At 44.7% G+C, this 27,862-nt stretch overlaps 1 protein-coding gene across 1 annotated transcript in view; it reads right to left on the bottom strand.

Moving 5' to 3' along the window:
* The window catches only part of CD84 (CD84 molecule), a 28,539-nt gene extending 2,822 nt beyond the window's left edge, over positions 1-25,717 (bottom strand). The window contains exons 1-7 of the mRNA XM_054711890.1: positions 25,666-25,717; positions 25,404-25,531; positions 9,201-9,545; positions 4,083-4,334; positions 3,622-3,735; positions 2,939-2,977; positions 859-956 (exon numbers count right to left, since the gene is read on the bottom strand). Of these exons, the coding sequence (XP_054567865.1) occupies positions 859-956; positions 2,939-2,977; positions 3,622-3,735; positions 4,083-4,334; positions 9,201-9,545; positions 25,404-25,449 (894 nt within the window). The 5' untranslated portion in view covers positions 25,450-25,531; positions 25,666-25,717. The remainder of the gene's footprint in view (positions 1-858; positions 957-2,938; positions 2,978-3,621; positions 3,736-4,082; positions 4,335-9,200; positions 9,546-25,403; positions 25,532-25,665) is intronic.
* Positions 25,718-27,862: the final 2,145 nt, after the last annotated feature.

Below are 27,862 nucleotides of genomic sequence, written 5' to 3'. Positions count from 1 at the left end.
ACCCCTGCCCATCACTCCTCCCTGGTAGCATTTTCATCAGGTGGACTTCTCTCCAGGCCTCAGCTCTGCTTCCACCCAGCTTTGGAGAAGTTCAGGGTGCGACGAGGGTGCGGTGGGAGGGTGGGTAGCATTTGGGCACAAAAATCGAGAAGAAGGGTTTGCATGGTGGAGACTGAGTTTTGCTTAGTCAGGGTATTAGCTTTCCATGGGCTTTATGGACCCAGCTGCCCTATCAGTTCAAACACATTGCTAGATTCACCAGGAAGACTCAGTTTCCCCCTTCAGGGGAGCAGCCTGGCAGAGGCACAGAGAAAGGTGATACCAGGTAAAATACTGATTCAGGGTGGAGGTTGAGGGAGGGGCAGGCAGGTAAAAGGCAGGTGGGAGTTAGCCGGTGTGGGACAGAGTGACTCTGAGCCTGAGGAAGGTAAGTTGCTGCTGCAGCCAGGCAAGTTAATTGAGTTCAAGGGCACCTCTCTCAGCTCTGTGACCTTGGAGCCCCCTTCGCAACCTGTTCACATGGAACAGCCCTCACCTCACACCAGGGGCTCTCTTGTAGCTTGTCTCCTATAGAGGGTGCTTCACTCTTAATCATGATTCTCACCTAACCTTGAGCCACACCCCCACATGAAAATTTAGGGCCTCACCCTGGAGGCTGCCATGGTGCGACAAGTGACCACATTCCTGTCCTCGTAGAGAGAATCCTGGCGTCATTTCCCTGATATGGTATTCCCCTGATATGGTATTTCCAGATTCTTGCCTGTGGCTTCTGGCTAGGCAGTAGTAAAGAGAGGCCTACCACCAGTGACTCCCTGTCCTGGGAGTGCTGGTGAAGATCCATGAGTCGCATCAGCTCACCTTGGACAGCGAGATTTCATCGTAGATTCTGAGCTCTGCTGGCTGAGGAGCTCTTGGGGCCGTGACACATGTGTATATTGTGTTCTTTGAGACAGCATCTGTGTCAGACATAAAGATAGAAACACAGTACGCAAAAGGTGGATGACTTGCCCTAGCCCAGTGGCTCGCGAGCCGCAGTTTACCGCTCTGTTGACTAATGAGTTTGCCGACCACTGACCTAGACTCTCGATTCCAATAATTACAGGCTGTTGTTGTTCCTTGTGATTAAGTCCCTATCCCAGTGGTCGGCAAACTCATTAGTCAACAGAGCAGCAAACCGCGGCTCGCGAGTTTGCCGACCACTGCCCTAGCTCAGTGAATAGAGCATTGGCTTGTAGACCGAAGGGTCCCAGGTTGGAATCCGGTCAAGGGCATGTACTTCAGTTGCAGGCTCCTCCCCTGCCCGAACCCTGGTTGGGGCTCATGCAGGAGGCAACCAATCGATCTGTTTCTCTCACATTGATATTTCTCTCTCTTTCCCTCTTTCTCCACTCTCTCTAAAAAAAAAAAAAAAAAAAAAAAAAAATCAATGGAAAAATATCCTTGGGTGAGGATTAAAAAAACAACAACAACAAACACGCACACACAAAACCAAAAGGTGGCTGACTTTTTTAGAGATGGTCTACTCTAAAGTTTTCTTTTTAAGATGAAGAAATGAAGCCTAAGAGGTTAAATGGCTCCCATCCTCTTGAGATGGATGCTTGGGTGTTTGGACTGTCTTTCCCTCTTCTAGGGATTACATGTGCTATGGGAGGCACCCGGCTCAAGCCTCACCCAGAGCTCAGCGGGAATTCTTTTCTATTCTAGAGTCCACATTAGGCTAAAGAGACTCTCTTCAATCTCTGCGTGGGCAGTCAAAGTAGCTCTCCTACCCAGGGTCTTCTTAGTGTTTCTGGCATTTAGCATTGACTGCCTTGCATGGCTAGTTGTTTTTTTTTAATGAGAAGGTCTTGGTTTTTCTACTAGATTGAGACTCTCTAGTTACATACTGTGTTGGAATCGTGTGGTACATACATTACTGTTACTGCCTCAATGTTGAGCACATAGCCGATGCTCCACAAACATTTGTGGCTTGCTTTATTGGCTCACACAGCCAAACAGTTACTAAGCTCCCTCTATGTGCCAGACTCTGTGTGAAGCTATAGAGAAGCAAAGACAGGAGAGACATGTCTCTACTTTTAATCAATTATGGGCTGGTGGAAGCACTCATTCCAGTGTACCACTTTTCTTTGCTCCTAACATGGAACATTTTAGGATCAAGTTGAAAAGATACAGCTAGAATTTAGAGTCTTCACGTTCAAGGGCACTAATATAGCCACACGTAACAGATCTGAGATCTTGAGCAATCTCAGAAGGATCCAACATTTCAGAATTTAGTCCTGTCCAGCCCCTGCCTCAGACTTGGTGAGTGAGCTAGACTTGAGTGTTCTCTTGTCTCACTTATAGATACAAAAAGCAGCCCTTCTTCCTTCCCAAGAGGCTGTAAGACAAGCATGTCAAACTCAAAGGCTAACATGGGCCAAATAAACGAGACATGTGGCCCACGGGCTGTGAGTTTGACATGCTTGCTGTAAGGTATTGAAGACAGATGTCTTTTTTTGAGGAACCCTGAAGCTCACCTATGGCCTGTGCGGGTTGTGTGACTTCTCATCATGAGGCCAAGCCAGGGCTTATCAATGATAAGTATGGTAGCTAACACTGACAGAGTACTTACTATGTGCCAGATACCAGACAAGTGTTTTATATGTGGAATTCCATTTAACCCATTACTATGCATATTTTATGATTGAGAAATCGGAGACTCACAATGATAAAATAACTGGTAGCTGATAAGTGGTCAAGCTGGGATGTTCACCCCAGACCAAGCATGTCAAACTCAAAGGCTAACATGGGCCAAATAAACAAGGCATGCGGCCCGCGGGCTGCGAATTTGACATGCTTGCCCCCGACTGTCTGCAAAGCACAAGCTTAGCCTTAACCACTCTGCTGTGAATCGTCTCTCCCAATAGTCATCCAGAGAAACTTGTGGCTGAAAACTTACCAGGTTTCTTCTTATCCTTGAGGGTCTTGAAGGAGGAACCTGAGGAATCAGACCAAAGGAGAGTCAAGAACCTGGAAGCAGAGGGAGAGCCTTTCTACATCCAGGCTTCTTCTTATGATTTGAGCGAAGGGGAGATTTTGGGTGGCTATGGGGTTATGAGGAATAGGATGGTGTAATTTCCCCCTAGGGTGCTAAGGTCAGGTTTTCTGAGTTAAAAATAGCACAAATACAGAAGAGTCCAGAGGGATCTGGAAGAATCTAGTGACAGCCATGGAATACCAAATTAGTACATGTTCCTCAGTGACTCTCCAAAGTAAAAAATATGATGGAATTGAAAGTGACCCTGAAGACCTTCTAATCCAAGCCTTATTTCACAGGTAAGAACACTGAGCGGGAGAGGTAAAGATACATGTCTCATGAAGCACAGCTTGTTAATGGGGGTGCGAAACTTCAACCCAAGCTCTGGGCCCACTAGATACTGGTGATCCCATGAACATATTCTGAAGAGCATTCAGAGTGATACCATACAGTCAGGGCCATCAGTCTGGGAGATTGTGTGGTGGTGGGGTGGGGATTGTAGAAATGCTGATTCCCTGGAACAAAAGCCTCTCCACACCACCTTGGATAAAGGACTCCCGTCCTAGGGAGAAGGAAGGTGCATTTCCACACCGGGGAAATCCTACCTCTCTTGTAAAACAGGAACACAAGCACTGCAGGTAGGATGAGTATAACCAGAAAGAGCACAGCCAGTCCGCTCAGCCACCCAGGATGGCGCATATGGAGGCCCATGGCGCTATCTGGAAATGGAAGAGGCAGTGAGACAGCTCTCAGAAAATGGGCCCCAGATGCTGGGCAGGCCTGTCCACATTCCAGGGGCACGGTCCAAACCGGGGACCCTCCAGGAGAGTACCAGAGCTTTGAGGGATTATACTTTCTGCTATGGAAAGTCAGGGTTAGAAACGGAACCAGGGATCATCCCTCTGATTTGGACTGGTGTCCAGGGCTTCCTGGGAGGAGATGCCCCTGGGGACCAGGCCTAGCATAAGGGAGGCACTTTGCCCTGGAGAATGAGGCCCTCAATCAGGCCTTACAGCTCTCCAGAGTGATGTGTAGGACTCCAGGGAAGATGGACAGAGCTGGTTACCTGCACAGAGCTGCTGGGCAGAGATGGAGTCAGAATTGTTGCTGACGGGGTTCCAGGCTGTACAGGTGTAGGTCAGCTCTTGGTTGTTAGGAGTCTGGAAGACTTGAAGAACACTGCCCTCTGTCCCCATGGGACTCCACCTGTATGTCACATTGTTTTCTTCTTTCTCCGCGGAGCATGTCAGTGTGACATTACAGGTACTGTTCGCAGATGTCATTAAACTCTGAGTAATTTTCAGCTTCCCAAGCCTACCTATGAGGGAGAAACATATTAGCCTATACCAGCTTATAAGGGCCAATTGCTATATTTCAATTTTTTTCAAATGTTTATTAAACACAGCCATCATGTAAAAGCAAAGTATAAAATCTTACAATAAAATAAACCATATTAAAAATAAACCGAATAAATACTCAAAACTCATCACTTTCTAATTTTTTGACAATTCACCATTATTTATGCTCTAAAAGTTACTTATATCTATGTATCTGTCTCTTGTAATGATGTGCAAAGTCTTTCTAACTCTGCATGTCTTAAAATGATCTACCTGTGACACCATGGGTGGATCTTGAAGGTATAATGTTAATAAATCAGATGAAAAAGGACAAAACCATATGACTTTACTCATATGTGAAATATAAAACAAAAAGTAACAAACAAACTATCAAAACAAAACAAAAACTTAGACACAGACATCAGAATGGAGGTTATCAAAGGGGAAGACAGGGAAAAGGGGGTCAAATATATTATGGAAGAAAACAAGACTTTGGGATGTGAACACACAATATTGTATACAAATGTTGTGCACCTGAAATTTATATAATGTTATTAACCAATGTCACCTGAATAAATTTAATTTAAAAAATCAGCCACAGTGGGATTATTTATACCACAGGAATTGGCAAATGCTACAAACTTGGACTTGATTTATTGCCTTGTTGATAGTTGCTCTAGGTTTAAGAAAGCAAAGGAGGAAAGGTTACTACTAAAGAAGATTAAACTTAAAAGTGTCTATTGCCATTTCATTGTGAATAGAAAAAAAGAACAAAATAAAATTTAAAAAATTAGAAAATATTCTTCCAGTATTTGAAAAAGTTGCAACTAAATGTATAAAGGGATGAAAACAAACATCTTAAAGTTATTGCAGTAAGCTGCTCTGAATATTTGTATACAAGTTTCTGCCTGAAATAAGATTTTGTTTCTCTGAGATAAATGCCCAAGAATGAAATCATATGTAAAACCATTTTTTATTTTAAAAAAGTGTATTGTGATAAAATATACATGGCATAACATTTAGTATTTTAACCATTTTTAATTGTACAGTTAAGTACACTCACATTGTTGTGCAAACATCACCACTATTCATCTGAGAACTTCTCTCCCTCTACCCTCCCCCCTTTAAAATAGATTCTATCTTTTAGAGCAGTTTAAGGTTCTTAGAAAAACTGAGTAGATAGTACAGGGGGTTACCATATGTACCCTGCCCCCATTCACTCACAGCCTCCTCCATTATCAACATCCCCACCAGAGTGGTACATACAATAGATAATGTATATTGACGCATATCATGATCACCCAAAGTTCACAGGTGATATACACTCTTGGTGCTGTATATTCTATGAGTTTTGACAAATATGTAGTGACATGTATTCAGCATTATATATCATACAGTAGAGTTTCACTGCCCTAAAAACCCTCTGTGCTCTGCTTATTTATCCCTCCCTCCCCCAAACCCCTGGCAACCACCGATCCTTTACTCTCTCCATGGTTTAAGTTACCTCCATGCCTGTTCATGACTTTTTAGCTCTCTCCAGATCTCAGAACTTCTAAGAATAATTTTTCATTAAAAAATTTGCCAATCTATTTAAATTCCCACCAGTAATGTATGAGTGTTCTAGTTTCTCCACATCCTCACCAGCATTTAGAGCAGTGGTTCTCAACCTTTCTAATGCCGCGACCCTTTAATAGAGTTCCTCATGTTGTGGTGACCCCCAACCATAAAATTATTTTCCTTGCTACTTCATAACTGTAATTTTGCTACTGTTAATGAATCGTAATATAAATATCTGTGTTTTCCGATGGTCTTAGGCTCTACAGCAGCGGTTCTCAACCTGTGGGTTGTGACCCACAGGTTGAGAACCGCTTGCAGGATTGCCTAAGACCATCGGAAAACACAGATATGGTAATATGCAAATTGACCATCACTCTAACACACAAGATGGCCACTACAAGATGGCCAGCGGGGGAGGGCAGTTGGGGGCAACCAGGTCAGCAGGGGAGGGCAGTTAGTGGTGACTGGGCCGGCAGGGGAGGGCAGTAGGGGGGGACCAGGCCTGCAGGGGAGGACAGTTAGGGGCAACCAGGCTGGCAGAGGAGGGCAGTTAGGGGCAATCAGGCTGGCATGGGAGAAGTTAGGCGTTGATTAGGCTGGCAGGGGAGTGGTTAGGGGATGATTAGGCTGGCAGGCAGAAGTGGTTAGGGGAAATCAGGCAGGCAGGCAGGTAAGTGGTTGGGAGCCAGCAGTCCTGGACTGTGAGAGGGATGTCCGACTGCCTGTTTAGGCCCAATCCCAGTGGGCCTAAACTATCTATATATATCAAAGCCTTAAGCTACTGAGCAACCAAACGACTGAACGACAGATTGCTATGATGCGCACTGATCACCAGGGGGTAGACACTCAACGCAGGAGCTGCCCCCTGGTGGTCAGTGCACTCCTACAGCAGGAGCGCCGCTCAGCTGACCTACCCGTCCCTGTGGCTCACCAGCCTGGGGCAGCCACTCCCTCCCTCAGTAGTCCTGCAGGTCCAATCTCTGGAGAATGGGCCAGGCACTGATGAACCGGTGTCGCTGGCACGATCCCAACAGTGCTGCCGGCCTCAGGGACCGTGGCCGCTTCCCCTCCTTAGATTCTCCGCAAGAAGAAACGATATAAAAGTGGCTGCGGGACAGATCTGGATCCCAGGCTGGCAAGGGCGTCCCACCGCCTGCCTGGAGGGCCGATTGCATACCGATCCCCCTCCCTAGGGATGGGTGCCAGATGCAGGGCTCATGGCTGGTGAGAGCTGCTGCATTGGCACGAGCCTCTCCCGACAGGGACTGACTGGGTGCAAGCCCGCAGCAAGTGCAGTGGGACTGGGATGAGTGGGAGCAGCAGGCAGGAGAGGCAGGGGGCATTGGATTGTGGGTTTCATCCCAATCCCTGCAGGCCACCCTGAGGGACTCCACCCGTCCATGAATTTGTGCCCCGGGCCTCTAGTATATATAAAAGCCTAAGTGACCATTCGACCAGTAGCTATGATGTGCATTGACCACTAGGGGGCAGATACTCAACACACAACCATGGAAACATGGAACAGACTGATGAATCTCAGAGAGAAGGGGGGCAGGGGAGGGCAAGAAGAGATTAACCATAGATCTTATATGCATACTAGAGGCCCGGTGCATGGATTTCTGCACTGGTGGGGTCACTCTGCCTGGCCTACGGGGATTGGGCTGAAACCGGCAGTCTGATATCCCCTGAGGGATCCTGGATTGCGAGAGGGCACAGGCCAGGCCAAGGGACTCCACTGGCACATGAATCCATGCACTGGGCCTCTAGTATGTAAATAAATTGCACAGAGCGACACGTATACTCACACATAAATCAGTGCCTGTGTAAGTGGTGAAATATAAAGTAAGCTCTATTTGTTGCACTGATGCCAATTTCCTGGTTTTGATATTAAAACTATCTCTCTATATAAAAACCTAATATGCAAAGTGTCCTCTTGGGAGTTCAAATGACTGGGAGTTCCATCGCTCGCTATGATGAGCACTGACCACCAGGGGGTGGCTCAGAACGAAGGAAGGCCCTGGCTGGCAGCCACTAGGGACCCTATCGATGCACAGATTTCTTGCACTGGGCCTCTAGTCTATACTAATAAAAGGGTAATATGCTAATTAGACTGAACATCTTCTGGACATCCTCTGGACAAAGACACAGTGGCTTAGGCTGAGGCAGAAGAAGTTGGGGTGATCAGGCTGGCAGGGGAGCAGTTAGGGGGTGATCAGGTCAGCAGGCAGAGGTGGCTAGGGGCAATCAAGAAGGCAGACAGGTGAGCAATTAGGAGCCAGCGGTCCCAGATTGTGAGAGGGATGTCTGACTGCCCATTTAGGCCCAATCCTGTAGGATGGAGAGGGTATAGGCCAGGCTGAGGGACCCCATGCCTCCCCCATGCACAAAGTTTGTGCACCGGCCTTCTAGTCTATAATAATAAAAGCCTAAGTGACCATCGCAACTGAACGGATGACTGAACAGGCTGCATGGGGTGACTAGGCCGGCAGGGGGGTTAGTGAGGGGCAACCAAATGACTGAGCAGCAGGCTGCGTGGGGCAACCAGGCCCGCAGGGGGGCAATTGGGGGTGACCAGGCCGGGGAGGGGCAGTTAGGGGCAACCAGGTTGGCTGGGGAGGGCAGTTGGGGGTGACTAGGCCAGCATGGGGGGAAATTGGGGGCTATCAGGCAGGCAGGCAGGTGAGCAGTTAGGAGCCAGTGGTCCTGGAGTGTGAGAGGGATGTCTGACTGCCAGTTTTGGCCCGATCCTAGGGATTGGGCCTAAACCGGCAGTCGGACATCCGCTGAGGGGTCCCAGATTGGAGAAGGTGCAGGCTGGGCTGAGGGGATCCCCCACTCCCCCCATGCATGATTTTCGTGCACTGGGCCTCTAGTAGTTATATAAGATGTTACCATTGGGGGAGACTGGGTACAGTGGACACAGAACCTCCCTGTACATGTCTTTACACCTTTCTATGCTCCTGTAACTATTTCAAAATGAAAAGTTTTCTAAAGTACTTTGCACACACTATCTCACGTGGGGTCCTCACAATAACTATGGGAAGTGAATAGTATGATTATTCACATTTTATAGAAAAGAAAAACAAGGCCATGGGACAAACTGCTGATAGAAGGTTACATTGCTAAAAACAAGCAAAGCCACACCCTCTTGAAAAGTATTAATATAGTTATGCTTATTTATAAGCATAAAATGATTTAGGGAGCCCAGTAGTCAGAAATACAGTTGTTCTGTAATAGTAAATTTGCAAAGTAAAAATAAAAAACAAGCCCTTTACTTTCCCACGACTTACGATAAACTTGAAGTTTGTAGGTCCTGGTGAGTGTCTCCTTTTCAGAGTTGTCTGTATTTATGTCAGCTTTGTAAATTGCTGCATCTTCCATCCTCAGATTGCTGATCTCCAGGTTGTAGTTCTGACTCGAGACGTTTATTCGTTGTTTATAATTTTGGTTGGTCACAATGACTTCGGGGTATGCGCCTGAGCGGGCCACTACAACAGCAACGGTTGTTTTGGAACTCATCCAATTAATGGTGGTAACTTGCTGTACATCTTGGATATTTAAAGGGAAAGTAACTGTCTCCCCCAGAATCCCATTCACCGTGAGGATGTCTGTGTTGCTTTCAGCTGCTTCCAGACCTGAGGACATAAATAGAAAATTGTAGCCACTTGGCTGTTCCACCATTCAGAGCTCCCTGTCTCCCCAGGCTGGAGTCTTCCTTAGGAGCTCCCCTGGATGCAGATCATCCTGTTTCTTGAGGGTGCCTTTTTGTTTTGGCATTCTACCCTAGAAATATGTAATATGTTATGATGGATACATTTTCTAAAGGATTATCATTCAAAAATGAAGTTTCCCAGGGAATTTCCAGGGATCCATTTAATTAAAAACATGTTTATCTAGACTTACAGACTCTGAGAGCTAGAAGGAACATAAGCCTCCATGAGGTCTGAGATATCGAATGTCTTTCTTTCCCAATATCAGATGTCCAAGAAGTGGAAGGGTTGGGGCAAGAGCCTGGGATGGCTCCTGTGGTCTTTGCAAAAAGTAAGTTACATTTATGCCTTTATTCCTGACAGGTACAGTGTTCTGGAGTAAATACTCCCTAAGTTGACTATTTGGGGGATCATTAAAAAAATATATTTTATTGATTTTTTACAGAGAGGAAGGGAGAGGGATAGAGAGTTAGAAACATCGATGAGAGAGAAACACCGATAAGCTGCCTCCTGCACACCTCCTACTGGGGATGTGCCCGCAACCAAGGTACATGCCCTTGATTGGAATTGAATCTGGGACCTTTTAGTCCACAGGCTGACGCTCTATCCACTGAGCCAAACTGGTCAGGGCTGGGGGATCTTTTTTATTAACTATTGTTACCTTCAGTCCCAGGAAGAGTACCTAACACACAGTGGGTGGTTAGTAAATACTTCTGGGATAAAGTGATAAATGGATTTCACTTATAGGTTGCCTAGAATGTTTTGGAACAACTTCTGAAGTAAAGTTCATTTATTCATTCATACATTTATGAATGAATGCATATATTTATTTAAGGTCAGCTTTGTTTCAGATACTGTGGCAGGTATTTATTATCCTATATAATAAAAGAGTAATATGCAAATTGACCGCCATTCCAACACACAAGATGGCTGTCCCCATGTGGACACAAGATGGTCACCACAAGATGGCGAGCAGGGGAGGGCAGTTGGGAGGGTCCAGGCCGGCAGAGGAAGGAAGTTAGGGGTGACCAGGCCTGCAGGGGAGGGCAGTTAGGGGCAATCAGGTTGGCAGGGGAGCAGTTAGGCATCAATCAGGCTGACAGGGGAGTGGTTAGGTGGTGATCAGGCTAGCAGGCAGAAGTGGTTAGGGGCAATCAGGAAGGCAGGCAGGCAAGCAGTTGGGAGCCAGCAGTCCTGGATTGTGAGAGGGTTGTCCGAATGCCTGTTTAGGCCCAATCCTACTGGGATCAGGCCTAAATGGGCAGTTGGACATCCCTCGAGGGATCCCAGATTGGAGAGGGTGCAGGCTGGGCTGAGGGACACACACCCCCGTGCACAAATTTTGTGCACTGGGCCTCCAGTGTAATCTGGAATATGAATGTTTGTTGAGCAAACTACTCTTTTAAGCATTAGGAAAAACACACCAAGGCCAGGAGACAAACTGTTGATGGAAGATTACAGAATAATGTAATAAGGAGTTGGGGATACAATGGTGAACAAAAATAGATATACTTCCTACTCTCCAGAATGTAACAGTTAAATAAAGAGACCAATGTGGACGAGGTAACCACAAAAGGTTAAATATAAAACAAATAAATATTATGGTGGTTGAGAGAGAATAGCAAGAGGGACTTGTTCTGTTTTGGGAATTCAGGAACACTTTCTAGTAAAAGCTGAAGGATGAGTGTATTTATTTATGTATTTATTTATTCCTCACCTGAGGATATTTTTTTCATTGATTTTTAGAGAGAGTGGAAGACAGAGGGAAAGACAGAGAGCAATATCAATGTGAGAAAAACACATTGATTTGTTGCCTCCTGTATGAGCTCCGATCAGGGCCTGGGTCAGGGAGGAGCCTGCAACTGAAGTACGTGCCCTTGATCAGATTTCAACCTGGGACCTTTCGGTCTACAGGCTGATGCTCTATCCACTGAGCCAAACCAGTCAGAGCAAGAATGAATATTTTTAAAATCTAACATGAGGAAAGAAAAAGAACTCCAGCCATGAAGACAGAAGAGAAGCAGTCCAGAGATGGAAGACGCCGATGTCGCCTTGCCATACTAGCAGTCAGCAGCTGTACGTCACTGCAGGTTGCCCAGGACCAAACCAGAGGGAGTCGGACCTGCATTACCACCATTTGTCCACCATCCAGAACTGAAATGTCATTGCTGACATGTACACATAAGGAACTGTGTGACATTGAAATTGGGTCTCAAAAGAACTGTTGGCCCAGAAAGAAACTCACTACAGACTGATTCATTTGCCTGTCAGCATAACCATTATTGCTTTTCTCATTTTTGGTTCTTATAAGTGTATTTCTAATAGCACATGATCTCACTCATCTAGGAGAAATAATGAACAACATAGACTGATGAACAAGAACAGACCCAGAAACAAGGAGGCATGGATCAGACTGTCGGGCCTCAGAGGGAGGGTAGGGGAGGATGGGGGTAAAGGGGAGAGATCAACCAAAGGACTTATGTGCATGCATATGAGCCTAACCAGTGGTTAAGGACAACAGGGGGGTGGGGGCATGCGGGGGGAGGGGTGTGGGATGGGAATGGGGGGATGAGGACAAATATGTGATACCTTAATCAATAAAGAAATTTAAAAATAAATAAATAAATAAATAAATAAATAAATAAATAAATAAAAATAATGTAAATTGAGCCCTAGCCGGTTTGGCTCAGTGGATAGCGCATCGGCCTATGGACTGAAGAGTCCTGGATTCAATTCCAGTCAAGGACACATGTCTGGGTTGCAGGCTTGATCCTTGGTAGGGGGCGTGAAGGAGGCAGCCGATCAATGATTCTCTCTCATCATTGATGTTTCAACCTCTCTCTCATCATTGATGTTTCAACCTCTCTCTCTTCTCCCTCTCTAAAATCAATAAAAAAATTTTTTTTCAAAAAAAGCAAAAAAAAGAATTAAAGGTTTATTTTTCTTTCCCTCCATCACCTAATAAAATAAATTGATTTAATACATAATTTGTGAAATGAAAAGCAATATAATTATAGGATGTTATTTTTCTCACCTTTTCCTTTTCTCTCATTACTTTCTTATTCTCACTGAGCTCTATTTAGTAGTAAATAGTGTTTTGAGCCACCACAGATTATACTACAAATGTTTAAAAAACCAACAGACACAGGCACTGACCCATCAGTAAGAGTATCAGCCACAAACAAGAACAGTGCTCCTCTGAGGAATATTGGCTGCATGTGAGCCCCAAAGAGCAGCACGTAAGTTTTCTACATACGTGGGTTCAGGCTGATCCAAAAATTTACCCAGGGCTTGGCATAAAGAGTGCAAGAATAAGGGTCATTGAGAATACAGGTCATTTTGAAGTGTCATAAAAGCAAAGGGCCCGGCCAATGTGCTCAGTGGTTGAGCATCTACCTATGAACCAGGAGATCACGGTTCGATTCCTGGTAAGGGCACATGCCCGGTTGCAAGCTTGATCCCCAGTAGAGGGCCTGCAGGAGGCAGCCAATCAATGATTCTCTCTCATCATTGATGTTCCTATCTCTCTCTCTCCTTCTCCCATCCTCTCTGAAATCAATTAAAAAAATGTATATATATATATTTTTTTTTTAAAAAGCAAAGGGATTTTTAACCTGTCTCACTAAGGCCGCCTTTGTCCTCAGCCAGTAAGCAGTTCCTGAATGAACCCGGGGCCTGCAAACGTAAACCTCTTTTCTTTCAGACCAACCAACATTTCCTCTGAGGAAGACCACTGCAGGCAAGGCCTGATGACTTAGTTAGGGTAGGATATGAAACAGGGCCTTGGGGGGCGCAAGAGAGAAGGACCCTCATTTATAAACATGAAGTGCTATCTATGTGCCAGATGCTTTGTTAGAGATGCAAGGATGAAAAGGACATGGCTGCAGTCCTGGTAAAGACAGACGTGTAGACAAGTATTGCATTCAATGTGATGTGTGGTAAGAGCACAAGGAACAGACCTAGCTGGTTTGGCTCAGTGGATAGAGTGTTGGCCTGCAGACTCAAGGGTCCCAGGTTCGATTCCAGTCAAGGGCATGTACCTTGGTTGCCGGCACATCCCCAGTTGGAGGTGTGCAGGAGGCAGCTGATTGATGTTTCTCTCTCATCGGTGTTTCTAACTCTCTCTCCCTCTCCCTTCCTCTCTGTAAAAAAATCAATAATAAAAAAACAAAACAAAAAAACATTCCTGATCGGTTTGGCTCAGTGGATAGAGCGTCGGCCTGCAGATTGAAGGGTCCCAGGTTCGATTCCGGTCAAGGGCATGTACCTTGGTTGCGGGCACATCCCCAGTTGAAGGTGTGCAGGAGGCAGCTGATTGATGTTCCTCTCTCATCGATGTTTCTAGCTCTATATCCCTCTCCCTTCCTCTCTGTAAAAAATCAATAAAATATATTTTAAAAACAACAACAACAAAAAAACAAAACACACAAGGAACACACCATTGGGGGACCAAGCAGAAAGTAAGGTTGCTTTCAGAGGCAGGAGTCATAGTTTACCAAAATTCATTCTCTTGAACATGAATTCTCTCCAGGTAAACTGTTCCATTGGGCTAATGACATCAGGTAGAGGGACATGCGGAGGGTCCCAGCCTGAATCTCTGGATGTCCCAGATATAGTTTGTGACTTGTGCAGTCACACAGAGCCTTGAGCTCAGAGAGACCCTGAATTTGGTTTAATGATGCTGTGCTACCTTGAAATTCTTCATAGTATTTGAACAAGGAGCCCTATATTTCTTTTTAAAAAAAATATTTTTATTTTATTTTATTTTTAAAATATATTTTATTGATTTTTTACAGAGATGAAGAGAGAGGGATAGAGAGTTAGAAACATCGATGAGAGAGGATGTGTGTGTGTGTGTGTGTGTGTGTGTGTGTGTGTGTGTATTAGAGGTCTGGGTGCATGAATTCGTGCACAAGTGGAGTCTGGCCAGCCTGGCCAGGGGGAGGGGACATGGGCGGTTGGCTGGCCTGCCTGCTAGTCAAACTCCTGAACGAGGGGATAATTTGCATATTAGCCTTTTATTATATAGGGTATACACTGAGTGGCCAGATTATTATGCGTTCAGAGATTATCATAATCTGGCCACTCAGTGTACTTCATTCTGTACTGGGTTCTACAAATTATACAACTGGTCCCAGTGCCAGATCTTAAGGCTTTATTTTTTTGTTTATTTTATTTTTTTACATAAGGCCCCTAGTACCTAATGGCCATTCTGCTCGTTGGATTCAGATCAGGTGTGAGAAGATGGATGAAATGAAGTTTGATGAAAGAACCCACCAAAATGATGAGGTAATGGATGCCATTTACCTCATCATTTTGGTGGGTTCTTTCATCAAACTCCAGGAAGTGTGTAGGCGGTTTGCGAAGGTGGAGTCCTTCTTAGTGTTAGAGCAGTAGGGCAGCCACAACATGGTTGATGTGGGGTCTGCTTTTGTAGTTATGTCTTATCTTCCATGGCAAGTCATCAGGAAGTGGTGCAGGCTGGGTGGTAGATAGAAGGAGCTGGGGGAAGTCCTGCTGCTATTTGTGCTCTGGTGTGGTGAGAATTATGGGCTTGCTGAGAAATGGCATAGGGTTTGTACAGGCATAAAGATTCTGCCACCTTCAAATGTTCCTACCGTGATGTGAGAGAGGCAGCTGCAAAACCTTAGCATGTAGTGGAAAGATAGGGAAGCTGAAGATCTAGGTGCTAGCACTTACATGTATGAGCTGGGCAACCTCATAAAATCACAAAACCTTTCTGAGTCTCAGTTTCTTCATTCATAGAATGGAAATAATAGCTATAAAATTGCCCTACCTAGTTAGTGGTCAGCAAATCATACAATATGAATGAAAATGCTTCACTGACCATCAAGGCAAATACATGTTAGTAATTTCTGAGGTTAATAAAGACAATGAGGATGAGAATCCTCCTCCTCATCTTCTTTTTTATTAAGTAATTAACTAGTTAATTAATTACAAACATTGATTTCAGAGAGGGATGGATTGGGAGGAAGAGGTAAAAACATCAATGATGAGAGAATCATCGATTGGCGGCCTTCTGCGTGCCACACACTGAGGATCGAGGCCCCAACCTGGGCACGTGCCCTGACCGGGAATTAAACCGTGACCTCCTGGTTCATAAGCTGATAACAACTGAGCCACTCTGGCCGGGCCATCATCTTCTTTATTATCATCTTAATAATTGGTACATGCCCTTGAAGGCTTCCCTCGTCTATCCCTATGATGGCCACGGTGACACCAGGCCCATACTGAAGAATGTATAAAGAGTCATTATTAAGGGCTAATTCAAGTAAATCCCTGGGGTTGTTTTAGGTACCACTTTACTTGGTGAACTTTATTTTTCTCTTAAAAACTTCAGTGTTAAAACAATCCCTTTTACCATTGCACCAAAAAAATTAAGATACCTAGGAATAAACTTAACTAAGGAGGTAAAAGACCTATACTCGGAAAACTAAAGGACATTGAAAAAATAGGTAGAGGAAGACATAAACAAATGGAAGAACATACTGTGTTCATGGATTGGTAGAATCAACATCATGAAAATGTTCATACTATCCAAAGCAATTTATAGATTTAATGCAATCCCCATTAAAAACCAATGGCATATTTCACAGACTTAGAACAAACTCTCCAAAAATTCATCTGTAATAAAAAAAAGACCCTGAATAGCCACAGCAATCCTGAGAAAGAAGAACAAAGTTGGAGGGATCACAATACCAGATATCAAGCTATGTTACAAAGCCATGGTTCTCAAAACTGCCAGGTACTGGCACAAGAACAGACAGACCAATGGAACAGAACAGAGAACCCAGAAATAGACTCAAGCCATTATACTCAATTAATATTTGATAGAGGAGGTAAGAGCATACAATGGAATCAAGACAGTCTCTTCAATAAATGGTGCTGGGAAATTTGGTCAGATACATACAAAAAAAAAAAAAGAAACTAGATCACCAACTTACACCATACACAATAAACAAACTCAAAATGGTTAAAGGACTTAAATGTAAGATGGGAAACCATAAAAATCTTAGAAGACGCCATAGGCAGCAAAATATCAGACATATGTCGTAGCAATATCTTTACCGATACACCTCCTTAGGGCAATGGAAACTAAAGAGAAAATAAACAAATGGGACTACATCAAAATAAAAAGCTTCTGCACAGCAAAAGAAACCATCAACAAAACAACAAGAAAGCCCACTGCATGGGAGAACATATTTGCCAATGCTATTTCAGATAAGGGTTTAACCTCCAAAATTTACAGGGAACTCATACAACTTAACAAAAGGAAGAGAAACAATCCAATCAAAAAATGGTCAAGGGACCTAGATAGATACTTTTCGAAAGAGGATATACAGAAGGCTAAGAGACATATGAAAACATGCTCAAAGTCGCTAATCATCTGAGAGATGCAAATCAAAAAGACAATGAGGTACCATCTCACACTTGTCAGAATGGCTATCATCAACAAATCAACAAACAATAAGTGCTGCTGAGGATGTGGAGAAAAAGGAACCCTCGTGCACTGCTGGTGGGAATGCAGACTGGTGCAGCCACTGTGGAGAACAGTATGGAGTTTCCTCAAAAATTTTAAAATGGAACTGCCATTTGATCCAGTAATCACACTTCTAGGACCATATCCTAAGAAACCAGAAACACCAACCAGAAAGGATATATGCACCCCTATGTTCATAGGAGCATAATTTACAATAGCTAAGATTTGGAAACAGCCTAAGTGCCCATCAGCAGAAGAGTGGATTAGAAAACCGTGGTACATCTACACAATGGAATACTATGCTGCTATAAAAAAGAAGGAACTTTTGCCATTTGCAACAGCATGGGTGGATCTGGAGAGCATTATGCTAAGCGAAATAAGCCAGTCGGAGAAAGATAAATATCACATGATCTCACTCATATGTGGGATATAATGATCAACATAATTTGATGAACAAGAATAGATCCAGAGACAATTTTTTTTTGGGGGGGAAGGTTAGAGATCATCCAAAGGACTTGTATGCATGCATATTAGCATGACCAATGGACACAGACACTGGGGCGGTGGGGCCTTGCCCTCGGGGGTGGGAGTGGCCGGGGGGTGTTAATGAGGGGGAAAAGGAGACATGTAATACTTTAAACAATAAAAAAAAACAACAAACTTCAGTGTTTGTTTGTTTTTTAAAGAATCTCCATATCTGTTTCAGACAGAGAAGCGAAGCCACAGAGCCCTGCTGCTGCTTGGACTGCCAAGACTCACCTCCTGTTGCCATTGGAGTTGGTAATCTGTAATCCAAGAGCTGGTGCAGCAGAATCACTTTTTCCTTCTGTGACTGATCCCCAGGAGGGGTGCTTTAGGCGGGACCCCTCAAAGGGGTCCTTCATAAAAGTTTAGAAGCAGGAGAATGTGTAATGTAGTTTAAATGAGTTTAGATTGGAATAACAGTAGAGAGAGGTAAGGCAGGAGATAGAGAGATATGGCTTAGATTTGGGACAGCCTTGAGTTTAATACCTACACCACAAAGGGGAGCTATTAAAGTTTTTGAGGATGAAGATTAAAATGATGTTTTAAGGCCATAGTAATATAGTAATGATGCATAGAAAAAGTAAGAAGAAAGAGAAGCTGGCCTTGAGAGACCATTTTGGAGACTATTATAGCCTTCTGGGCATTAACCAGAGGATGATGGGGGAATAGAAAGGAAGGGCTAAATTTGAGAGATAGTACAAGGACAAAGAATAAGGACGTCTAATATAATTCAGTTGTTCAAACACACACACACACACATACAAACACACACACACGGCTAGGCAAAAGTAGGTTTACAGTTGTGAGTATGCAAAACAGAGTTTATTCTTGTATTACTATTTATTCATTAATCATTGTACTATTTATTTGTATTATATAAACCTTCTTTTGCCAATCAATTAAATGTATACATAATTGATCTCAGAGAGGGGGGAGGGAGAGAGAAACATCAATGTGGGAGACATACATCTATTATTGCCTCCTGCATGGAGTCCCAACTGGGGATCCAACACACATCTTAGGCTTGTGCCCTGACTGGGAATTGAACCAGAGACCTTCTCGTGCATGTGATGACATTGCAAACAACTGAGCCATACTGGCCAGGGCAACAATACATTTTTAGTGTCTACTTTATGTCAGTGGAAAACCAATTCATTTTATTTTGGAAGGAAATCAAAGCAGAAGACAAGTTCAGGTTTAGAAATATTGAAGTTGAGATGAAGGTGGACCATCTAAGTACGAAGTGTGAAAATGGAAAATGAGGAGAGAGAATGGGCTTAAATATTATTTGTGGGGGGCTGTGGTAGAATCTTCTAGTTGTTTCCCTATATTTGTTCTCTAAGAGCTTCATTCATAGTAACAGAATCCTTAATTTGTTTTCTGCTAGCTAAGTTTGGTCATATGACTAAGTTCAGGCCAATAGGATGAAAGTGGTAGTGTTGTATATGACTTCGGTGTCTTTAAGAAGAGGGCACTTTGGCCCTAGCCGGCTTGGCTCAGTGGATAGACCATCAGCCTGCGAACTGAAGGGTCCCAGGTTAGATTCTGGCCAAGGGCACATGCCTGGGTTGCAGGCTCGATCCCAGAGTTGGGCGTGTGTGGGAGGTGGCCGATTGTGATTCTCTCTCTTCATTGATGTTTCTGTCTCTCTCTCCTTCTCCCTTCCTCTCTGAAATCACTAAAATATATATATATATATATATATATATATATATATATATATATATATATTTAATATATTTTATTGATTTTTTACAGAGAGGAAGAGAGAGGGATAGAGAGTTAGAAACATCGATGATAGAGAAACATCAATCAGCTGCCTCTTGCACACCCCCTACTGGGGATGTGCCCGCAACCAAGGTACATGCCCTTGACCAGAATCTAACCTGGGACCTTTCAGTCCACAGGCCGACGCTCTATCCAGAGCCAAACCGGTTTCAGCAAGAAATATATTTTTTTAAAAATTTTAAAAAAAGAAGAGGGCACTTTGCTTTCTTCATTTCTTTCTTGCTTCTTGCAGGTGGAATGCTGGGACAGCTGGATCTCAGATGGACATTTGGGATCAAGAAGATGAAGCTGAGTACTAAGAATGGTGAAGCAGGAAGATTGAAAAAGTGTGGACCCCTGATTGGTAGGAACTATTCTACCAAATGGAACTGCCAACTCTGCTTTTTTAAAGAGGATGTTTATTACAACTGTTTCCTGAAAAAAATCCCTGAATCTGCCTGCCAGTCCTTCACTCTCCAAGGCAGTCTAACATTTCTAAAGTTTATGGATTATCCCTCAAGCAAACACAAAATACAGTCTCTCTAAACCCTGAAACAGATGCTTTCCGACTCTTACCCCAAGGCTGGGTGGGAAACAGTTGTCTGTGAAGGGCTATCACAAGATTACTCGGACCACCCCTTTCAATGACTTGAATGACTTGAGTCCAGGGACCTTGCCTTCAAATCCTCCGACCAAGCACAATGCAGGATACCAAGGCCTCTAATACTTGTGACCCTAAAGATGGAAGCGATATGGTTTTCAATCAAGGGAAGGGTGAGTGAAAGGTTCAGGTTATTTTGGGGTGCTTTTGGGGGGGGGTGAGTCAAAGGATGAGTGAAAGGATCAGGTTATTTTGAGGTGCTTTTGGGGGTGGGGATAGAAGAAAGGGAACACAGGTCTGAGCCAGGTTCAGTGTCTAACATTTATTGCGGCCCTTATCTTACTGAGGCTACAAGATGGGATATAATAACGCCTGCCTCATAGGTGGTTGTGAGCAGGCATTCTGGAGTAGTGTGGGTGAAAGTGAAGAGAGTCATGCTTGTTGACCTTCACCTCTTTAGTAATGTAGGAGGTGAGACCATCTGGTAAGAGTGAAGAGGCAAGGATAGGACCAGCTAGAAAGTAAAAAGATTAGGGGCACAAATTTTGAATCCTAGCTGTGTCACCATGAGAACATTTTTGAAATGATCTGATCCCCAGTTTCCTTACCTCTATAATGTGGATAACTGTTAGATACAATCTAATCTAATAATAGACAAATATGCAAATTGACCATACCTCTGACACACCCACAAGCCACGCCTACCATCCAATCAGAGCGAGTATGCAAATTAACCCAAACCAAGATGGCTACAGCCACAGAGAGCAAGGTTTCCTAGGTAACAGAGGAAGCCAAGCTTTCTGCCAGCCGTTGCAGGCCTAAGCCTCCACACAAGCTACAAAGTTTCAATTATAGAAGATAAACAAATTCAAACAAATGGCGGCAGAATGGAGCTTGAGAGAGCAGGCCAGGGTTGCCGCCGGCAACAGGGGAAGCAAAGCTTTCCACACACCCTGGCCAGGCCCACCCGCTTAAGGCAACAAAGTTTCAATTATAACCCCAACACAAATGGCTTTGGGCCTCAGAGGGAGCCCCAGGCTTGGCTCTGCTCCAGGCTACAAAGTTTCAACTGTAGAAGGAAAATAAATTCCAGATACCAAGGCCTCTGCTTGTGTTGCCAGGGGGCGTGGCCGGCCTGCAAACCACCACAGGCCCCTCTCTCAGGCCGCCCCACCCCCCCAGGGTACCCCACCCTCATCCAGGACACCCTTCAGGGCAAACCAGCTGGCCCCCACCCCTGTACCAGGCCTCTATCCTATCTTTTTTTTTTTTTATTGATTTTTTACAGAGAGGAAGAGAGAGGGATAGAGAGTTAGAAACATCGATGAGAGAGAAACATCGATCAGCTGCCTCTTGCACACCCCCTACTGGGGATGTGCCCGCAACCAAGGTACATGACCTTGACCGGAATCGAACCTGGGACCCTTGAGTCCGCAGGCCGACGCTCTATCCACTGAGCCAAACCGGTTTCGGCCTTCTATCCTATCTAATAAAAGAGTAATATGCAGATTGATCATCACTGCAACACACAATATAGCTGCCCCCATGTGGTCAAAGATCCTGCTCCCATGTGGACACAAGATGGCCACCACAAGATGGCCAGCAGGAGAGGGCAGTTGGGAGGCACCCGGCCTGCAAGGGAGGGCAGTTGAGAGGGACCAAGCCTGCAAGGGAGGGCAGTTGGAGGTGATCAACCCTGCAGGAGAGGGCAGTTAGGGGTGACCAGGCCGGCAGAGGAGGGAAGTTGGGGGCAAACAGGCTGGCATGGGAGTGGTTAGGGGGTGATCAGGCTGGCAGGCAGAAGCGGTTAGGGGCAATCAGGAAGGCAGGCAGGCAAGCAGTTGGGAGCCAGCAGTCCTGGATTGTGAGAGGGATGTCCGACTGCCCGACTGCCCGGTGGGATCGGGCCTAAACGGGCAGTTGGACATCCCTTGAGGGGTCCCAGATTGGAGAGGGTACAGGCTGGGCTGAGGGACAACCCCCCTCCGTGCACGAATTTTGTGCACCGGGCCTCTAGTTATGAAGATAAAGAACTTAGCACAATGCTTGGTACCTACTAATCGTAGTTGTATTATTGTTTTGATGAATGTAAAAATTTTGAGAAAATGCCACTATAGGGAACACCCTGGGAGTCTACCCAAGATTTATGAAGGGGATGAAAAGGTCGCTGAGCATCCTTGAGAGCCCAGGGGAGAGGTGACCCACATTTACTAGTATAACATCGCCCAGTGAGGATGGTTTCCTGACTGTCATAGGCCAGGCCACAGAAGGGAAGAGAAAGGCAGGACTTCTCAAGGAGAAGCAAAGGCAGGAAAAGGCCGGAACCCTGAAGTGTGGGCTTACATTCATTGTGCCCAATACGGTAGTTCAGGTGAGAGGGAACCCGAGGGGAAAGTTGACTCCAGCTAGGACAGAGCACTATAAACAGGCTGTTTATTGGAGGTGGCCTTCCCCTCCTGGGAGGAAAGGTGGGCATCTTTCCCCTCCTAATATACCCTTCTGTGCTTTAGGTGGTAACTCCTGTTTCACTGAGTGAATCCATGTGGATAGGTGGACTATACACACGTGCAGTTCATGATAAAGTAGCTGCCGAAAACCACTGACTGGAGGAAGGCAATAGAGATTATGAGAAAAAGAAAGATATTTTTTTAAAAAATCAGAAACTTATTCTGGTTAGAAATATTGATGGGGTAGGAGGACTTTAACTGGCTAGAGGGAAATTCTTCAGAGCTGAGCAAGAGAAACGTACTAAAGAAGTGCGGGATGGAATCCAAAGGGGGTTCGACACATAAAATATTTATGACAATGCAGAGGGCACTTAGACCTAAAACTTCATAGTTCCTCACAGAGTCTAATAAAAACAAAGATGATGTACAATTGGGGGGGTAGGAGGCTCCCTAGTCTGTTATATCTCCTAAGCTCTACTTGCTCTGGCCCCTCCTCCTTCCTCATCTCCAACCCTTCTTTTCCTCCCTCAGCACTGGCTTCCTCCTTCAAACAGGCCGGGCATGCTTGCTGACTCCCTCTCCTACAACACGCTGCAGCCCTCTGTCACTGTGGAACTCTGCTCCAAGGTCACCTCGTCAGAGAGCTTTCCTGACCACCATGCTTAAAGCAGCAGTTCCCTCCATCACTCTCCATTGCCTTGCCTTACTTTCGTTTTCTTCATAGCAGCTATCTCTACGCAACGCCCCAGCTCCATTAGGATGTAATTACCATGAATGCAGAGTCCTTGTCTGTTTTGGTCACCACTGTTTCCCTACCACCTAGTGGGTGACTCTCACATTTTTGTTGAGAGAATGGATAATTTTAGACTGCTGACCCAACCACCCCTTTTCCAGCAACATAAAGCAAGGTAGAAAAACTCAGAGCAAGAGAAAGAGGGAGGGCAAGAGAGAACTCTTCACTGGTCGCCGTGTCTTGGTGTGGAAGCCTCAGAGGGTATAAACTGATACACAAGAAGGAGCAGTTGGCTAACGGTACCTTCTTTTCACTCCAATATCCTCGTGATGTTTGCAAACAATTTTTTTTTCGGCATTGTTCCACAGGACGGGGCTTCTCAGAGTGGCTAGTAAAAGTGCCCTGAACTAGGGATCGAGGCCCAGTCTCTCCCTAAATAATCCTGTCTTGCTGGAAATAAATCACTGCTCTTCACTGACAAATCCCGAAACGTGATAACAATTAAGAGGAGGGAAAGTATTTTATTCCACTTCAGCAGCAAAGTGGATGAAGGCAGCATTGCTCAGTGGTTAAATCTAAAGACTTTGGAAGTCAAATCCTACTTTCTCCACTTTTTGGCTAAATGACCTCCAGAATTCTGTGCCAATGCTTTCACCTGTAAACTTGAGATATTAATAGTACTCATCTCATAGGGTATTGTGAAGATTAAATAAAATGATAAATGTAGGCTACTTAGCATAATGCCAGACACATAGTGGTTGCTCCATAGTCAGTAATTACTATTATTGATGAGAGAGAGGAGAAGGGAGCAAGGGGAAGGGGTAAAGAAACTGAAACAAGAAAGGTGTAGAGACAAGGAAGAATTAAAATTCCATGGAAAAAACATGTAGGGAGAAATGGACATGGAGCAAACGCGTTGGACTCTCCTGTCTTCCACCACAGAGGGTGGCTGGTTGGTAGGGTATTTGGAGGGATGGTCAGAGTCATAGGGTTCCCAAGTCATGATGAGAGAGCTGAGATCAGAACATAAGCCTGTGAGTCTTGGCTCGCAGGGAAAAACTTTCCGAAATGGAAGAGTCATGAGTTCACACACTCAGACTTATTTCAGTGATTTCAAGAGAAAAAAAAGGGGATTTCTAACTTCCTTTTCCACTGCTTCTCAGCTGCTTCCATAATCTGAGTTCCAGGAAAGAGCAGGAAAGCAGTTGATTCACACAGTCCAATGGTAAACGTAAGGGACCACTTTTGCCGGGAACAGCAGCAGGAGGAATTTAGGGTGCAATCTCCATGAAGCTCAAATTGAAGGAGCCCCAATATTAAATGGTCAAGGGAACCAGAGAGACCATGGTGCATTTATTCTACCTTTCCAGAAAATCCTAACCCAGTCATTCATGTCAGGAATTTGATAGTGCATTTTTAGAGCTGGTAAGAGATTCTATAAATAGATTTAAAATGGCAAACAGAGTCAATTTTTATATAACCAAGGCAATTATTTGGATTTAATTAAATAACATATGCAATGACAAGACACATCCAGAGCTAGGTTAATGTTACATAGTTTTCTTTGTACCGACAATAAACAGTATGCATATGCCCTTTATAATTTACTGTTGAGCATAAGTAAGAAAAACAGAGTTTTTAGAGTCAGTTCTTCATTTTTTGAAAGTAATGTTCTTAGTTCCAGTTCTTCATTCTTTGAAAGTAATGTAAAATAGGAATAATAGCCACTTCTCATTTATTTTAGGGAGTTTTGGGAAGCTGAGTAATAGCTATGAATGTGCTTTGAAAATGAAGCAAGCGTCCAGAGATCAAGTTTTTACAGTGAAAATTATGGTCATGAACTCCAATCTGATAAGGCAATGAAATAAAATGGAGAAAAGTATATCTCTGTCAAAAACCATAGGACACATTATAATACCCAAAAAGAAATAGCTTTTAAGTTATTCAAGATTTTGGATTATTTCTCCTCTTTCTGGGCTTTCTGGCCGTCCTGAGCAGAAGGGTTTTTCTCAGCTCTTTGGAGACTCACCACCAACAAAAATTCAAACTCTAAAGCTGAAAAACAGGTTTGACTCTTACTGGTTGTTTTCCTTGTAGACCAAGGGGATCTGTGTTGAAGGGCATTTCCATGTCTTCCTTCAGGGCAATCTCTAAAAAAACCCAAACATAATAGAAAACTAGGAAGGGACCAACAAGGGTCAGAACTTACAGGTTTGTAGGCAAAGGAGCAAGATCCATAAATAGTGCTGGGCCATCTTCTGGAGGATCGTTGATTGTGAGAAGAAAGGCACTCTTCTAGCAGACAGCGTTGTACTCGAATTTTCTTGCTATTTATAGCTGCGTTTAAGAAAGGAAGTATGACAACGATTTCGGAAACAATGGTCTTTGGCTGTTTTTCTCTCCTATATTATCACATAAAGTGTCTAGCATTAATTCATTATTTATTTTGCAAATATTTATTGAATACCTACTATGTGTCAGGCACGATTCTGGGTGCTGGCAGTATAAAGACCAACAAAGCAATTGATCTCTCCCCTTATTGGGGAGAGCAACAATTAAACAGTGTTCTAACAGAGAAAATTACGGAGGACGGGGAGGGCCCAGGCTAGGAGAATGTGGGGAGGCTTTCTGTAGGAACTGACGACCACGCTGAGACGGATCTGAAAAGTAAGTTAACATTATTAGGCAAAAGGCGGTGGGGGATAGAGAATAGGAAGAATGTGTTCACATGATAGGAATTTAATAAATGGTAGCAACTAATAAATACCATATAGCTACAGTTATATGTTAATATATAATACAATTATATGTAATTAATAAAACATATTTTATACAAATTTATTTAAATATATTTTTTATTAATTTAAGAGAGGAAGGAAGAGGGAGAGATAGAAACATTGATGAGAGAGAATCATTGACTAGCTGCCTCCTGCACGCTCCCCCCTGGGGATCGAGCCCGCAACCTGGGCATGTGCCCTTGACCGGAATTGAACCTGGGACCCTTTAGTCCACAGGTCGACGCTCTATCCACTGAGCCAAACTGGCTAGGGCTATTTTATACAAATTTAATAATTTTCCAAATTATCCTATATAACAAAAGCCTAGGTGGCATCATGCACAACATCATCACAAGATGGCCGCCACAAGATGGCCAGCAGGGGAGGGCAGTTGGGTGCAAACAGGCCTGTGGGGGAGAGCTGTTGGGGGCAACCAGGCCTGCAGGGGAGGGCAGTTGGGGGTGACCAGGCTTGCAGGGGAGGGCAGTTGGGGTAATCGGCCAGCAGGGGAGGGCAGTTGGGGGCGATCGGGCCAGCAGGGGAGCAGTTAGATGTCAATCAGGACGGCAGGGGAGTGGTTAGGGGGCAATCAGGCTGGCAGACAGAAGCGATTAGGGGCAATCAGGCAGACAGGCAGGCGAGCGGTTAGGAGCCAGCAGTCCGGTATTGTGAGAAGGATGTTCCAGATTGGAGAGGGTGCAGGCCGGGCTGAGGGACAGCCCCCCTCTGTGCACAAATTTTGTGCACCAGGCCTCTGGTTTTATATAATAACTAGAGGCCCAATGCATAAAATTCATGTAAGAGTAGGCTTCCTTCCCCCCGCTCCTGGCACCAGCTTCCCTCCGCACCCAGGACCCGGGCTTCCCTCGCAGCCCCAGCTTCGTCCAGAAGGTTGTCCGGAAGGATTCCAGTCTAATTAGCATATTATGCTTTTATTATTTTAGATGATATTCTATATGTTATTATATATTTCATATGATATATAATTATGTTATATAAATTATGTATATCATATACACTGAGTGGCCAGATTATTATGATCTCTGAATGCATAATAATCTGGCCACTCACACTCTCTCTCTCTCTCTCTCTCTCTCTCTCTCTCTCTCTATATATATATATATATATATATATATATATATTCATATATATGTATATGTATATATATTAGAGGCCCGGTGCATGAATTCGTGCATGGGTGGGGTCCGGCCAGCCTGACCAGGGGGAGGGGACATGGGCAGTTGGCCGGCCTGCCTGCTGGTCGAACTCCTGGCCGAGGGGACAATTTGCATATTAGCCTTTTATTATATAGGACTAGAGGCCCGGTGCATGAAATTCGTGCACTGGGGGTGTGGGGGATGTCCCTCAGGCCAACCTGCACCCTCTCCAATCTGGGACCCCTTGGGGGATGTCCAACTGCCTCTTTAGTCCCGATCCCTGTGGGATCGGGACTAAAGAGGCAGTCAGACATCCCTTTCACAATCCAGGACTGTTGGCTCCCAACTGCTCGCCTGCCTGCCTGATTGCCCCTAATTGCTTCTGCCTACCAGCCTGATTACCCCCTAACCACTCCCCTGCCAGCCCGATAGATGCCTAACTGTTCCCCTGCCAGCCTGATCATCCCCAACTGCCCTCCCCTGACAACCCGGTCACCCCAAATGCCCTCCCCTGCATATTCGCTCTTTATTAGATAGGGTTTTTTCTTTAACATATAGGACAGCCATAACTGGTTTGGCTAGGTGGATGGAGCATCAACCTGCAGAATCAAGGGTCCCAGGTTCAATTCTGGTCAAGTGCATGTACCTTGGTTGGGGGCACATACCCAGTGGGGAGTGTGCAGGAGGCAGCTGATCAATGTTTCTCTCTCATAGATGTTTCTAGCTCTCTATCC

The sequence above is a fragment of the Eptesicus fuscus genome, chromosome 22, assembly GCF_027574615.1.
Source record: "Eptesicus fuscus isolate TK198812 chromosome 22, DD_ASM_mEF_20220401, whole genome shotgun sequence".
In the NCBI taxonomy this organism is placed as follows: Eukaryota; Metazoa; Chordata; class Mammalia; order Chiroptera; family Vespertilionidae; genus Eptesicus; species Eptesicus fuscus.
The sequence above is the reverse complement of the archived record's forward strand: the minus strand, read 5'-3'. Positions and strand labels throughout refer to the sequence as shown.